The sequence below is a fragment of the Canis lupus genome, chromosome 3 (assembly GCF_011100685.1).
Source record: "Canis lupus familiaris isolate Mischka breed German Shepherd chromosome 3, alternate assembly UU_Cfam_GSD_1.0, whole genome shotgun sequence".
NCBI lineage: Eukaryota > Metazoa > Chordata > Mammalia > Carnivora > Canidae > Canis > Canis lupus.
The window spans coordinates 1,925,587-1,941,918 of record NC_049224.1 but is presented as its reverse complement, the minus strand read 5'-3'; the positions used below and the strand labels follow the sequence as shown (position 1 = coordinate 1,941,918).

At 38.4% G+C, this 16,332-nt stretch overlaps 1 protein-coding gene and 1 long non-coding RNA gene across 19 annotated transcripts in view; one reads left to right on the top strand and one right to left on the bottom strand.

The window, feature by feature from the left end:
* Positions 1 to 16,332, bottom strand: part of TMEM232 (transmembrane protein 232) — a 249,087-nt gene that overhangs the window by 35,952 nt on the left and 196,803 nt on the right. For 11 of the 16 annotated variants that reach the window (XR_005356523.1, XR_005356524.1, XM_038532155.1 and 8 more), the window contains one exon: positions 736 to 829. The exons of the other annotated variants lie outside the window; for them this stretch is intronic. Coding sequence is in view for 9 of the 11 variants with exons in the window: in XM_038532155.1 (XP_038388083.1) it covers positions 736 to 829 (94 nt within the window). In the remaining 2 variants the exon portion in view is untranslated. The remainder of the gene's footprint in view (positions 1 to 735; positions 830 to 16,332) is intronic. 16 annotated transcript variants of the gene reach the window in all.
* The window catches only part of LOC106558507, an 86,210-nt gene that overhangs the window by 21,409 nt on the left and 48,469 nt on the right, over positions 1 to 16,332 (top strand). Inside the window, exons 3-4 of one of the 3 annotated variants that reach the window (XR_005356527.1) lie at positions 2,681 to 2,824; positions 4,047 to 4,288. This is a non-coding gene — a long non-coding RNA (uncharacterized LOC106558507). Of the gene's footprint in view, positions 1 to 2,680; positions 3,054 to 4,046; positions 4,289 to 16,332 lie in introns of those variants that run through there. The other 2 variants (XR_005356526.1, XR_005356525.1) reach the window with 2 other exon arrangements.

The following is a 16,332-nucleotide window of genomic DNA, read 5'->3' as shown; positions in this document are numbered from 1 at the left end:
TCAGTGGAATCTGTAACTGAAATAATCATTTTTCTTTCTCAAAAGATCACTAATTCAATAGTGATTAATCATGGAAATATAAATAGTATTATGATACATAATACTGAAATGCTGGTGATAAAATTAATTTAAAACACATGTTGTATGCTATTTAGACCATTCTGTATTCAAAGAAAAACAGAAAATAAATACTTTCTCTCATATTCCAACTCAACTCCTAAAAAGAAGCAGTTATGAAATGATTTTATAAGAAATAATTGACTCAATATAGCTCAATGGATTAAAGTGTCTTAATTAAGTGAATGGCCTTGTATTGCCACTGTTTGTTTAACTCATACCAAGAAAAAGTAATTAAAGTCCCTCTAACATTTCAAGGGTAAAGAATGATCACCAAAAATTGAGTCAAAAGATTTTTGTTCTGTTATTAAAACTACACTATAAAAGAAATCAATGTTCAATATCAGATCCTTGTCACAAGAAATCAGTAACGAATTCAGGAAACAGGATAAGGCTAGTATCTCACAAATGATAGAAAACCAAATTTTATGGAAACCAATAAAGGCACTGAACTAAATAGATAGCACAGTCAGATATAATTAAGTTTGGCAAAGCCCAATCATGGTTTTATGTGTATGTTCCACATCTTAATGTTTCAATCTCACAACCACACTTTCTAATTCAAAGTGCCTTTAAAGAACAAAGCTTTTGCTGCTAATTTAAGGAAGTAAGTCTTACATGATGGTCAACAATTCTCGTCAACTCTTCATCAGCCTTGGTGAAGAAATCCGGATAAGAAAACAGGGGATGTTCTGATAGAAAAGGACGTTCCCTTCAAAATAGCACAAGAACAGAGCCAATATTAGGTCTAGATATTCCTCCTCCAAGGGATATATGGATTTGCAAGTCATTTCGTTACTAAGCATTTTGATGCTAAATTGTTAACATAAAGTACTATCTTTATTCTTTGTAGACTATTATATATAGCTTTTAATTTCTGTAAGTCATTTTGGGATACCTTAACTGACATTTTTTTAAAAGATTTATTTATTTGAGTGAGAGCATGAGGGTAAGAGGGAGAGCGAGCTCGAGTGGGGCAGGGGGCGGGGGGCAGAAAGAGAAGCAGACTCCCCACTAAGCAGGGAGCCCGATATGGGACTCCATCCCTAGACCCCAGGATCATGACCTGAGCTGAAGGCAAACGCTTAACTGAATGAGCCACCCAGGCACCCTAAACTAACATTATTATGGGTACAGAATGATACATAGTACAAGGACTAGAAAATAATAAAAAGGTCATCTTTTCCTGTATAAATACTACAGTGGGTCAGTAACACAGGAGATGTTGGGATATGAAGATTTAAGGAAGCCTGAAATAATTTTGCTCAATAGGGAGATGAAAGTGCCCACAGCCATATACAACTCCATGACCCTGGAAGTTCCGGTGGAAGTCTAAGCCTAAGAATTTGCTCTAAGATATACTAAAAAAAACAAAACTTTGATTTCAGTACTTCTCCAAGGCCTTTGTAGTGCTAAGGGTGAAACTATGGCAGAGAGTTTAGTGACAGTTCAATAGAAGTGTTGGCAATGCAAATCTAGGCCCCAAAGTAGTGGGGATTTAGTGTTAAACTGTCCATGTAATAGTTGTATTATATTAAAGTTATTATGAAGAAATGATTGTGAGTCCAGAAATACATAAAGCAACAAAATGGTGGCAGACAATGTGGTTTTAAAGGAAAGAGAGTGGGTTTAAAGTAAAAGCTCTTAGGAGACCAAGAAGAGACATAGCTCATGAAAATTTTCCATGGTCAAAAGTCTGATCACTTTTTAAGACTGCAGAGTCTAAATTTTTTTTTTTCAATTTGCTGCCTCTACCATTTTAGCTAGCTTTATATGTTTGATATCCTATGCTTCCCTCATATCACCAGGTCCTCTTGCTTTATGCTGCAACAAATGCTTCTCAAATCTATTTATCTTCATCTCCACTGACATTTCCCTGCTCTAAACCATCATCTTTCACCTGCACCCACACCTCCTTTTGGGAATCCCTGCATCCACCAGGCCTCACCCTTTTAATTCTTGTCTGTATACAGTAGCCAGAATTTTTTTTCCCCAAAATACAAAGGGTATCATGTCAATCCTGCACTTGGAAGTGTTCATAACTCCCAATTAATTTTATGATTGAGATCCCATTTGTCATTGAAGAGGCCTGAAGTAGACTGTGCAGCTGGTAAAGGGGCCTTGGCATGTTTTCCCCAGACTCATTTCTCTCCCTTCTTGGCCGAGGCCTATGCATTCCTAGCACATGGGCTTTTCGCAGTTGCTGCAGTGTTCCTTGCTCCACGCCACTACGGTTTGTCTGCACGTGCTCTCCTCCATTCTCCAGGGCTCTTCTCACCCACCACTCAAGCCCACTACCCTTGGCTTTTCCTTCCTTGTCCTTACTCAGTTGTAACTTCATATTGGTCTGTGCACCTGTGGGACTTCTGTTTTCCTGACTAGAGCATGAAGTGCTTGAAGGTGAGGACTCTCATTTGGTTACCCCTGGTCCCCTGGTCCCCTCGGCATCCAGCGCAGTGCCACCAGACACTGAGTGTCTACTCAGTGAGTGCCTGTGTGTTTGGTGGATTTTTGAATGAATAAATGAAAACTGTGATATGCTTTCATCCCCCTTACATTCCAGGCCATGAGTAGGAGTCTACCAGATGGCACTTTTCTGTCAGCGGAACAGTGAACAGCATCCAGGGCGGCAAGAGGGTGACAATCTCAGGGGACAAGTCACAGAATGAAGCCAATAGGAGGAGTTCAGAGGAAAACAACTCAAGTGGTAGGTCAACATAGCTGGTCCCCTCTCCTAATTCATAAGATTCAGAAGTATTGTGGGGAAGAAGAGCAATGGGCTTCCCACGGTACATTCAACAGAGGCCTGAGTCATTCTATTGAAAGATTGAAGGAAAATATGGCACTAGAATGCTGGAAATTGGGAGACCACTGGGGGCTGGTACTTGGCTTAACTATATTCATTCAATAAAATGTGGGCACTTCTGACATTCAAAGAATTGTGTTAAATGCTGTGAAAAGATAAATAAGACAGAACTTTCAAATTATTTAAAGGTTAAAAGTATTCATGCAAGTTGCCTCAATTCCTTCTTGAATTATAAAAGTTGAAAGAAATGTATTACAATATAAATAATATTAGAAAACCTTTAAAATAGGAAGATTAAATGGATATCCTTGTGCATCTGTGATTTTTAGTTATCTCAGTTGAATAGTTTGTACTAAAAATGTGTAGATATTTATAATAGAGGCAACATGAGACATAAACATTCAGTAATATAAACAAAAATAAAGGAAATGGGTTAAGCACGTGAGCCCTGCAGTCAGATCTCAAAGCAGATTTTCATTCTGCTACTTAGTACTATTTAATCCTTCTGTTCCTCAGTATTTTCATTTTAAATATTAAAAATAATAGTACCTGCCTTATGTTTTTATGAGGAAAATAAACAATAAAGCATAAAGTATGTTTGATGGGGCAAACACTAGCCACATTTCAGCTGTATTATCCTTATCATCAGCATTATCCAAAGAATGCAGAGAAAAAAAAAAAAGAATGCAGAGGAAGCAGCCATGGCTTTTAGCTGGTGCTAAAAAAAAAAAAAAAAAAGGAAAAAATAAAAGAAAATAGAGGACAAAACAATGAAGTCATTAATGAGATGTACAGTTTTGATGTTTGCAGTTAAATGGGAACTGGAGAGAAACCTGTTAGAAAGCCTCGTGTAACAGTCCAAGGTCTGCCATGACAAATGACCCCAAATTGATAGACTTTTTAAAGAAATCCATTTTCTTACAGTTCTTGAATCCAAAAGACCTAAATCAAAATGTTGGCAGGGTTGGTTCCCCTGGAGCCGCAGGGTGGGGTGGTGGAGGGACACATTCCATGCCTCTCTTGGCCTCTATGGCTAACATTCTTGGTTTACAGACACAACAGTCCCATGTGTCTCTGTCTTCACGTGACCTTCTCCTGTGTCTTTTCTGTCTTTCTCTTGTAGAACACAAGGCCCAACTGAGCAAGAAAGCCTTAACTTGCCCCTCAGGTTGACTAATAAACCTTCGACAAACCTCTTCCTCACCCTAGGCCCTTGGCCATCCCATGCAATCAATAAAGACAGTGCCTCTACCTTCTAGTCTCTGCGGTAGAGTAGGAGCCTAAGTTTGAAAGTGACAGCAAGCACCGACGACCTTATCACATTGACCACCCCTCCTCTAACATCCACTACAGCTTTTCGGCTACCTCCCCTCAGCACTTAAAAATCCTCCTGTCTTCTGTCTCAGAGGATTTGAATTCAGTCTCTGTCCTCTATCCAAGACTTGAATAAAGTCGTCTTCGTTTAATCTCTGGGGCAATTTTTCTTTCACAGACTATTTCAAGATGATCTTTATTATTATTATTTTTAAGTTTTTATTCTAGTTAGTTAACAATAGTCTACTATTGGTTTCAGGAACAGAACTTAGAGATACAGCACTAAGACACAACACCCATCGCTCATCACAAGTGCCCTCCTTCATTCCCTTCATGCATTTAGCTCAACTCCGCTCGCCTCCCACCCAGCGATGATTAGTGTCTCTCTAGCTCCATCCACATTGCTGCAAATGGCAAGATTTCATTCTTTAGGATGGCTGAGTCCTATTCCAGTGTGTATACACACCACATCTCCTTTAGCCATTCATCAGTTGATGAACACCTGGCCTCTTTCTATAATTTGGCTATTGTTGATAATGCTGCTGTAAACACTGGGGTGCAGGTGCCCCTTTTGACACAGTATTTTTGTATTCTTTATAAATACCTAATAGTACAATTGCTAGGTCATAGGGTAGGCCTATTTTTAACTTTCTGAGGACCCTCCATACTGTTTTCTAGAGTGGTTGCACCAGTTTGGATTCCCACCAACATTATAGGAGGCTTCCCCCCTTTCTCCATTCTGACAGGTGTGAGGTGATATCTCATTGTGGTTTTGATTTGTATTTCCCTGATGATGAGTGATGTTGAGCATCTATTCACATGTCTGCTGGCCATCTGGATGTCTTCTTTGGAAAAATGTCTATTCATGTTGTCTGCCCCTTTTTTTCAACAGGATTACATCTTCTTTGAGCATTGAGTTTGATAAGTTCTTTATAGATTTTGGATACTAATCCTTTATCAGATATGTCATTTGTAGATATCCTTTCCCATTGTTTAGGTTGTCTTTTAGTTTTGTTGATTATTTCCTTTGCTGTGCAGAAGCTTTTTATCTTGATGACATCCCAATAGTTCATTTTTGCTTCTGTGTCCTTGCCTCCAGAGACATGTCTAGAAAGAAGTTGGCACAGCCAGTGTCAAGGAGGCTGCCTGTGTTCCTCCCTAGGATTTTGATGGATTCCTGTCTCACATTTAGGTCTTTCATACACTTTGAATTTATGTTTGTGCGTGGTGTAAGAAAGCAGTCCAGTTGCATTGTTTTGCATATTGCTGTTCAGCTTTCCCAACATCATTTGTTGAAGGGACTGTTTTTCCCCCCATTGGATATTCTTTCCTGCTTTGTCAAAAATGAATTGAGCATATAGTTGTGGGTTCATTTCTGAAATGTTCTCTTTAGTTCCCTTGATCTACGTGTCTGTGTTTGTGCCAGTACCATTCTGTCTTGATGATCACAGCTTTGTAATAGAACTTGAAGTTGGGAATCATGATACCTCCACCCTTGGTTTTCTTTTTCAACATTACTTTGGCTATTTGGGGTCTTTTGTGGTTCCATACAAATTTCAGGACTGTTTGTTCTAGCTCTGTGAACAGTGCTGGTGGTGTTTTGACAGGGATTGCATGAAGTGTGTAGATTGCTTTGGGTGGTAGAGACATTTTAGCAATATTTAATCTTCCAGTCCATGAGCATGGGATGTTTGCCATTTCTTTGTGTCATCAGATTCTTTCACATGTGCTCGATAGTTTTCAGAGTACAGATCTTTTACCTATTTGGTTAGGTTTATTCCTAGGTATCTTACGGGTTTCAGTATAATTGTAAATAGTAATAGTATTTCATCTTTTTCTGCTGCTTCATTATTGGTGTAAAGAAATGCAACAGATTTCTGTGCAATTGATTTTGTATCCTACAACTTTGCTGAATTCATGTATCAGTTCTAGCAATTTTTTGGTGGAGTCTTTCACAGTTTTTACTTAAAATATATCATCTGTAAATAGTCAAAGTTTGACTTCTTCTTTACAAATTTGAACGCCCTTTATTTCTTTTTGTTGTCTGATTGCTGAGGCCCAGACTTCTATTATTGTGTTGAGTAACAGTGGTGTGAGAGGACATCCCTATCTTGTTCCTGACCATAAAGGAAAGATTGTGTTTTTCCCCATTGAAGATGATATTAGCTCTGGGTCTTTCATACATGGCCTTTATGATGTTGAGGTATGTTTCCTTTATCCCTACTTTCTTGAAGGTTTTTATCAAGAATGGATTCTTTACTTTATGAAATGCTTTTTCTGCATCTATTCAGAGGATCATATAGTTCCTATCCTTTCTTTTATTGATTTAGTGTATCACATTGATTAATTTGCAAATACTTAACCACCCTTTCAGCCCAGGAATAAATATCACTTGATTGTGGTGAATAAATGTACTGCTAGTACATTCGCCAGTATTTTGTTAAGAATTTTTGCTTCCATATTCATCAGGGATATTGGCCTGTAATTCTCCTTTATAGTGGGGTCTTTTTCTGGTTTTGAAATCAAGGTAATGCTGGCCTCAGAGAATGAGTTTGAAAGTTGTTCTATTTCTATTTTTAAATTTTGTTTTAATTTTTTTCTTCAAATTTTTAGTTAAATTCTAATTAGTTAACACAGTGAAATATTGATTTGAGGAGAATTCAGTGATCCATCACTTACATGTAATACCCATGTCCAACACAAGTGCCCTCCTAAACACCCATCACTTCTATTTTTTGGAACAGTTTGGGAAGAATAGGTATTACCTCTTCTTTAAATGTTTAGTAGAATTTCCCTGGGAAGCCATCTGGTCCTGGGCTTGTTTGTTCAGAGGTTTGTTTTTTTTCCACTAAATCATTTTTTTTTTTGCTGGTTATGGGTCTCTTCATATTTTCTATTTCTTCCTGTTTCAGCTTTGGTAGTTCATATGTTTCTAGGAATTTATCCATTTCTTTTGGATTACCCAATTAATTGGCATAAATTTTTCATAATACTCTCTTATAATTGTTTGTATTTCTGTGGTGGTGGTTGTGATCTCTTCTCTTACAGTAGTGATTTAATTTATTTGGGTCCTTTCTCTTTTCTTTTTGATAAGCCTGGCTAGGAGGTTATCAATTTTGTTAATTCTTTTAAAGAACCAGCTCCTAGTATCATTGATCTTTTCTGCTGCTCTTGTTTGTTCTGTATCATTTATTTCTGCTCTAATCTTTATTATTTCTCTTCCTCTACTGGCTTTAGGCTTTATTTGCTTTTGCTTTTCTAGCTCCTCTAGGTGTGAGGTTAGGTTGTGTTGAGTCATTTCTTGCTCCCTCACCGTGGAGCCCACCTGAGCCATCTGAGCTGCTCCCTGGGCGGCGCGCACTCCAGCCCTTTAGGGAGCTCGGCCCGCGGGGTGTGGCGTACTCTCCCCGGGCCCAGTTCCTCCATTAGTGCCCCTGGGAGCCTGAGGGCATCCCCGCCCCTCCTGGGATCCTGCCTGCTTCTTGGGGCAGCCTGTGCTTCTCTCCTGTGACCACTTTTGCTGCATCCCAAAGGTTCTGGACCATCGTGTTTTCATTTTCATTTGTTTCTGTGCATTTTTTTAGTTCTTCTTTAATTTCCTGGTTGACCCACTCATTTCTTTAATAGGTTCTTTAACCTCCATGTATTTGTGGTCTTCCCAAATGTTTTCTTGTGGCTGACAAGTACATGGCATTGCGGTCTGAAAATATGCACAGTATGATCTCAATCACTTTGTACTTGTGGAGGCCAGATTTGTGACCCAGTTTGTGATCTATTGTGGAGAATGTCCCATGTGCACTAGAGAAGAATGTGTACTCTGCTGCTTTTTTTGGGAGGGGGATGTTCTGTATCTATCTGTGAAGTCCATCTGGTCCCACGTGTCATTCAAAGCCATGGTTCCCTTGTAGATTTTCTGCATAGATGATCTGTCCATTGCAGGAAGTGGGATGTTAAGCTCCCCTGCTATTATCGTATTGTTATCGAGTTTGCTATCGATTTATATATTTGGGTGCTCCCACATTGGGGCACACATATTTACAATTGTTAGATCTTCTTGTTGGGTAGACCCCTTTACTATGATCCATGCCCTTCCTCATCTTTGTGACAGTCTTTGGTTTAAAATCTAGTTTTTCTGATAGAAGGATGGCACCTTCAGCTTTCTTTTGATGTCCAATAGCCAGTTAAATGCTTCTCCATCCTTTCACTTTCAACCTGCAGGTGTCTTTAGGTCTAAAATGAGCCTCTTGCAAGCAGCATATAGACGGATCTTATTTTTTATCCGCTCTGATGCCCTCTGTCTTTTGATTGGAGCATTTACACTCAGAGTGATTACTGATAGAAATGAATTTAGTGCCATTGTATTATCTGTGAAGTCGGTGTCCTTTTGAGTCTTTGTTACTCTTGGTCTGTCTTTCCCACTCCAAGTCCCCTTTAATATTCTTTGCAGGGCTGGGTAGTTGCCATGAACTCCTTTAGTTTTTGTTTGTCTGGGAAACTCTATCTCTTCTTCTATTCTGAAGGACGGCCTTGATGGAGAAAGAATTCCTGGCTGCATAGTTTTCCCATTCCACAGGCGGAAGATACCACGCCACTCTCTCTGGCCTGCCAGGTCCCTGTGGAGAGATCTGCTACTAACCTTATTTGTCTTCCCTTGTAGATTAGGGATTTCTTTTCTGGCTGCTTTCAGGAACATTTCCTTATCTCCATTTTTTGCCAATTTTACTAGGACAAAAGGTCTTGGTGTTGGCTTGCTTTTGTTGATCTTGAGGGGAGTTCTCTGTGCCTCCTGGATTTGGATGTCCATTTCCTTCCCCAGATTAGGGAAGCTGGCAGCTATAAACTGCTCAAATAACCCTGCTCCCTTTCCCCCCTCTCTTCTGCTGGCACGCCTATGATATGAATGTTATTATGGCTTCTGGAGTCACTGAGTTCCCTAAGTCTACGTTCGTGATCCAATAATTGTCTTTCCCTTTTCTTTTCAGCTTCATTGTTTTCCAGAATTTTATCTTCTATATCATGTATTTGTCCTTGTGCCCCTTCCATCCTTGTGATCTTTATATCCAGTCAGTTTTTCCTCTTGGTTATAGCATTTTTATATTTCAGCCTGACTAGTTTTGAGGACTTGTATCTCTGTGGTAAGAGGCTCCCTGGTGTCTTCTTTGTTCAAGCCCCATTACTCTTCCTTATGATTGTTGTTTTAAATCCTGGTTCAGGCATATCACTTACATCTGTTTTGATTACATTCCTGGCTGTGACCTCTTCTTTTGGGATGAAATTCCTCCATCTTGGCATTTTGTCTTGGTCTCTGTCTCCTGTGTGTCAGGAAAGCCTATTATGGTTCTTGCTCCTAAGAGTAATGGCTACAGTAAGAAGAGGTCATATGCTGTCCAGGGCTTGGGGCTTCAGGAAGTGTCTCTGGTATGCTGTTCGCTCTGCTGCTGTTTTGGCTGCCCTTCCCCTCAGGTCAGTCCCCTACGGTTTCTCCTTGCCTGTGGGGGTGAGTGCTTGGACCTTTTCCACTGTGTGAGGAGTTTTTAACTAGGTGTGTTTTGGTCTGCTTGTTGAAAGAGGCTAGATCCTATTCCCCTGAAGCTGGAGCTTTTCAGCAGCCTGTGGTCAGTAGACTTGGGGCAGGCCTCCAAGGTGGGGGAGCGGGAGGGAGGGGAAGGGTATGTGCTGCTCTTCTGTGGGAGTGGCCCACTGCTGCTCTGTCTCCAGGCACTCTTGCCCTAGTGGAAAAGCTCTTGCCCTAGTGGAAAAGCACCTGTGGAGTACAGGAGGGGGAGCTTGGTTTAAGTGGCTCAAACCTCCACTCTGGATGTTGTACTTCACTGAGGTCGCCCTGTGCTGATGGGCAGGGCAAAAATAGATCATTTGTCCCCAGAGAGGGGAGTTTGGGCCTGCTGGTATTCAGGGAGCTCTCACAGAGGAGTGAACAGTCTCCGCTCATTTGTCCCAGGCATCCCTCAGATCTCTGCTTCACCCCGTCTGCGTCTGACCCATCTGCCCACCTGGCAGCACAGTGCTCCTGTGTTTTATCCAGGCAATTTGGCTGAGTCTCAAAACTCCAAATTTTAGGGACCCAGCATGGCATGAATCCACACGGATCCCCTGGGGAAGGGTCTCTCTGGGCTGTCACTGGTGCTGGTTTGTCCCCAAAGGGCAGTCCTATGGATGTGCAGGGGTTTGGAGTTTATGTTAAAATGCAAAAAACTGTATGTTAGTAAATTGAACACCAATAAAAAATAAATTAAAAAAAAAAAAAAAAAAAAGCTGGCGTCCAGTTTAGCTGCTCCTAGGGGCTGCCTCTGCCCTTACGCTGATAAGTGGGGGCAGCTCAATGTTGCCTGTTAACTGTTGTCCCCAGAGAGGCAGTGCCACTTCTCCAGATGCGCTCCAAGCAGGGGAACTCTGTCCCCATGCGACCCAGGGGATCAGACCACACTGTTTGCCCCAGAGCCTCTGCTCTCCTTCTCCAGGGGAGCACCCCTCCCCCCATCAGGCTCCACCCCAACACCAGCAGAGACTTCTAAAACTTAAGTCTTTGAGCGCTACTTCTTATAAAAACTTGGGATAATCAGCCCCTCTCCTTTTCGCAGGATGATCACAGATTTCTTAAGACACATTTAGAACCTGTTCAGTTTAACATGTCAAGGATGAAAGATGCGCGGTAATATTTACCCAAGAGAAACAACGAGCCATGACACAGTTCCTTGGACAGGGTTACGGTTTTGCAGGTTCCCAAGGTCGTCTAAGGACATGCAAGTGTGGAGCGAGCCTCCCACCACACAGGAGGTTTACTCCAGGAACGCAGGGCGTGCCCCTGCCTCGGGCCCCTCAAGTCCTGCATGAGTCAGTGTTGAAGCATCTACTGAACCTGTGAAATATGCTTTTATCTCAGGTAAACTAAAATAACCTGTGGAGTCACCCAACGAGCAAAACGTACCCCCAGAATTACATCCTTGTTTGGAAACTGAATGACTTGTGCCTTTATCTCACATTTTACTTCCTTATTTACTTACTTACTTACTTTATTTATTTATTGCAGAGGAAGTGGGCACCCCTACTCATTGGCTGGCTTTCTTTTTTCTAGTATATTCTATTTTCCTTATTGATGTTCATCATAGATTGATGATCCTCAAAAAACACTGTGGACACCACTTTTCACTGATTCCAAACTTGTTCCAATAAATTGTATACTTTTTTCCCCCCTCTTTGGGAAGCTTAAATTTTCCTTATTTGTCTACTGGAGCCCTCTGTTTAACTTCTTTCCTCAAAGACTCCCTCAGTTCTACTGCAATATTGAGACAGAATCGCCATGTAACACCATGTAAATTCAGGGCACACAACATGATGATTTCATGCAGGTATGTGTCACAAAATGGCTACCACAAAATTAGTTAATAACCAGCACTTTTTGTATGTGATGGGAACACTTACTCTCTGCTCGTATATATGCACAGCATTGCTGACTATGTTAACAGCATGACCAGGATATATATTCAATCTTCAGAACTTAAGTCATCTCATAATTGCAAGTTTGTACCCTATGATCAACATTTTCCCATTTCTCCCTCCCTCCCACCCCTGGCAAATACCAACCTACTCTCTGTTTTTATGAGTTCTGCTTTTTTTAGACTCCACGTATAAGTGGGAGGATATAGTATGTGTCGTTCTCTGTTGGGCTTATTTCATATTTCACTGAGCATCACGCCCTCCAGGTCAGCCTATGCTGTCACAAATGGCACCTGCCCCCCCCCACCTTTACGGCTGCTAATATCCCACTGCGCGTCTGTACCACCTTTCCTTATTCATCCGTCAGTGGACACTTAGTGGCCGAGACATGGACACACTTCCACACCTTGGCTACTATAAACGGTGCTGCAGTCAATATGGGGGTGCAATATCTTTGGAAGATAACGATTTCTGTTTCCTTTGGATATATACCCCAAAGTAGAATTGCCGGATCACACTGCAGTTCTGCTTTTAATTCTTGAGGGAACCTCCACATTATTTTCCAAAGCAGCTGTACTCAATTTACATTCCCATCGAGAGTGCACAAGGATTCCCTTTTCTCCGCATTCTTGCCAACACCTATCCTTCGTCTTTTTCATAACAGACATTCTATAAATGTGAAGGAATCTCTTATTGTGGTTTTGCTCTGCATGTCCCTGATGATTAGTGATGCCGAGTACCTGTTTTTGTACCTAACGGCCATTTGTATGTTTTCTTTGGGAAAAAAGGTCTATTCAAGTTTTTTTGACCATTTTACAGTTGGATTTTTTCTTTTTTTGCTACTGAGTTATATTAAGCTCCTTATACTTTTTGTATATTAACTCCTTATTACACATCGATGGTTTGGAAATATTTCCTCCCATTTTGTAGGTTACCTTTTCATGTTTTGATAGTTTCTTTTTCTGTGGAGAAGCTTTTTTGCTTGATGTACTCCCACCTGCTTATTTTTGTTTTTCTTCTCGTGTTTTTCACATCAGATGCAAAAAAAAAAAAAAAAAAATGTTGCCAAGACCAATATCGAGGTGCTTTTTTTGTTTTCCCCTAGAAATTTTAATTTCAATTCTTATATTTAAGTCTTTAATCCATTTCAGGTTAATTTTTCCAAGTGGTATAAGAGGGGAATCTTATGATTTTGAAATCTTATGATTTCATTATTTTGCATGTGAATACCCAATTTTCCCAGCACCAATTATGGAAGAGCCTAGCTTTTTTTCCATTGAGTATTCTCGGCTGCCTTGTCAAATATTAGTTAACTGTATATGCATAGGTTTATTTCTGGGCTCTTGATGCTGTTCCATTAGTCTGTATTTCTGTTTTTATGCCAGCACTATACCACTTTGATCATTATACCTTTGTAATATAGTTTGAAATTGGGAAGCATAATGCCTCCAATTTTGCCCTCAGGATTGCTTTGCCTAATGGTCTTCTGCAAATTTCATACAAATTTTAGGATTTTCCCTATTTCTGTGAAAAATTTCTTTGAAATTTTGATAGGGATTACATTCAATCTGTAGATTGCTTTGGGCAGTATGGACATTTTAACAAATGTTAAAATCTTCCAATATAGAGGCACAGGATATTTCCCATTTACTTGGTCTTTCTCAGTTTCTTTCATCATTGCCTTAAAGTTGTCAGTGTACAGAACTTGAACCTCTTTGATTAAATTTATTCCTAAGTATTTTATTGGTTTAGATGCTTTTGTAAAAGGTTATTTTTTACAGTTAGTTCACTGTCAGTGTGATTTTGTATGTTGATTTTCTATCCTGCAACTTTACTGAATTCATTTATTAATTCTAATAGTTTTTCATGGATCTTTTTTGTTTTCCTATATATAAAATCAAGTCCTCTGCAAAACAGAGACAGTTTTAAGTACTTCCTTTCTGACTTTAATTTCATTTTCTTGCTTAAATGCTCTAACTAGGACTACTGGTAGTATGCTTTCACCATTGAGTACAACGTTAGCTGTGGGCTTGTCAGTTATGGCTTTATCCTGTTGTAGTATGTTTCTTCTATACCCAATTGGTTGAGCATTTTTATCATGAAAGATGAAAAATCTGAATTTTGTCAAATGCCTTCTCTGCATCTATTGAGATGATCATGATTTTTATCTTTTAATCTATTAATATGCTGTATCACATTTATTGACTTACATACGTTAAAATATCCTTGTATCCCTCCCACTTCATGATATTTGATCCTTTTGATGATGTGCTATTGAATTTGGTTTGCTGGTATGTTGTTGAAAATTTTTGCATCTATAGTTATCAGAGTAAATGGCCTGTACTTTTGTTTTCTTGTAGTAGCCTTATCTGGCTTTGGTATTAAGGTAATGCTGGCATCATAAAATCAGTTTAGGAGTGTTCCCTTCTTTTTAGTTTTTTAGAAGACTTTAAGAAGGAGTAATGTTAATTCTTCTTTAAATGTTTGGTATAATTAACCAGTGAAGTTATTTGGTCTGAGATTTTCTTTGTTGAGAGATTTTTCTTTATTTTTTGATTCCTGATTCAGTCATCTTACTTGTTATTGTCTATTCAGATTTTCTATTTCTTCATGACTCATTCTTGGTAGATTTTACAGTTCAAAGAACTTACCCATTTCTTCTAGTTTATCCAGTTTGTTGGAATACTATTCATAGTATTTTTTATGATCCTTTGTATTTCTGTGGTATCTGTTATAGTACCATGTTCTTGAGTTTTCTCTTTTTTAGGGGGGAGGTCTAGATGAAGTTTTGTCATATTTTTATATTTTCAGAGCAAAAGATCTTAGTTTCATTAACCTTTTCCTAGTGTTTTCGGGTCTCTGTTATTTCATTTGTTTCTACTTTGATCTCTTATTTCTTTATTTCTGCTAACTTTATACTTCAAGGAATTAGATAAACAACAAAATAAGCCAAAAGTTAGGTCGAGATCCTTTTTTCTTTAGATGTTTATCACTATAAACTTCCCTCAGAACTGCTTTTGCTGCATACCATAAATTTTGTTATGTTCTGTTTCCATTTTCATTTGTTTCAAGATATTTTTTTGACTTCACATTTGATTTCTTCTATGCTCCACTGATTGTTCAGAAGTATGTTGTTTAATTTCCACATATTTCTGAATTTCCAGTTTTTCTTGTTACTGGTTTTTAGTTTTATATATCATTGTGATTGGAAAAACTACTTGGTATGATTCCAGTCCTCTTAAATTTCCTAAAGACATGTTTGTAGCCTAACATAGGATCTCTCCTGGAGAATGTTCCATGTGCACTTGAGAAGAATGTGTATTCTGCTGTTAAGTGGAATATTATGTAAATGTCTGTTAGGTCCATTTGGTCTAAAGTATAATTTAAGTACAATGTTCCTTTTTATTTTTTCTGTCTGTTCTATACATTGTTTAAAGTGGAGTATTAAAGTCTCCTACTATTTTTGTACTGTCCATTTCTCCCTTCAGATCTGTTAGTATTTGCTTAATATATTTTGGTACTCCGATGTTGGGTGCATATAAATTTACAACTGCTATATCCTCTTGATGATTTGACCCATTTTTCATTACGTTATGACCTTTTTTGTCTCTTGTTATAGTTTTTGACCTACTCTATTTTGTCCAATGTAAGTATAGCTGAGCTTCTTTTTCTAACTTCATTTGCATGGTCTATCTTTTCCATCCCTTTAACTCTGTGTGTGTCTTTAGAATTGAAGTGAGTCTCTTGTAGGCAGCATATAGTAGGTCTTGTTTTTGTTTTTGTTTTTTAATCCATTCATCACTCAATAGCTTTTTATTGGAAAATTTAGTACATTTACATTTAAAGCAATTATTGATAGGTAAGGATGAATTAATAATGCCATCTTATTGTTTCTTTCTTCCACTTTTGCTGTCTTCCTTTGTGAACTGACATTCTTCCATTTTGATAAGCTTTAATTTCACTTTTCTTTACCTTTTGTGTATGTTTGCTTTGTAGTTACCATGAGGCTTATATAAAACATCTTATTAAAAAATACATCTTAAAAAAAAATAAAAAATAAAAAAAATAAAAAAATAAAAATAAAAAAAATACATCTTATTGATATAATAGTCTATTTTAAGCTACTAACAACTCTGATCACATACAAAATTAGATCTTAAGTAGAACTGTCCTTTAATAGTTCAGCAGCATTTTTCTCAATTCCATTTCAATTCAGTAACCTTAGGATCCCTGGCACAGTCAAGAAATGAAAAGTTTCAAGTCTTTAGAGATACATTCAGGTATAACTTTCACACTCAGAACCTATTCAGATTTAAAAAAAAAAAAAAAAAAAAAAAAAAAAAAAAAAAAAGAACCTATTCAGATTTAATTTTTCATATACCTTTTTAAAAAGAAATTTTTAAAAAATGATTTTCTGGGCACATGAACGGAAGATTTTTATCTCAAATAAATAAGGTTGGTTTTCCATTTGGGAAAGGTGATTGGTTCAAGTAGTAAATCACAACTAGGTATTCTTTGAACATTATTTTTATTTTCTTTCACCACAATTAGCTTGCCCAAATCACAGAGCCTCAAGATTACAGCTTCCTACAAAGGGCAAGATTTAAAGCATATTTACAAGAAAATTATCCAAAATAGGT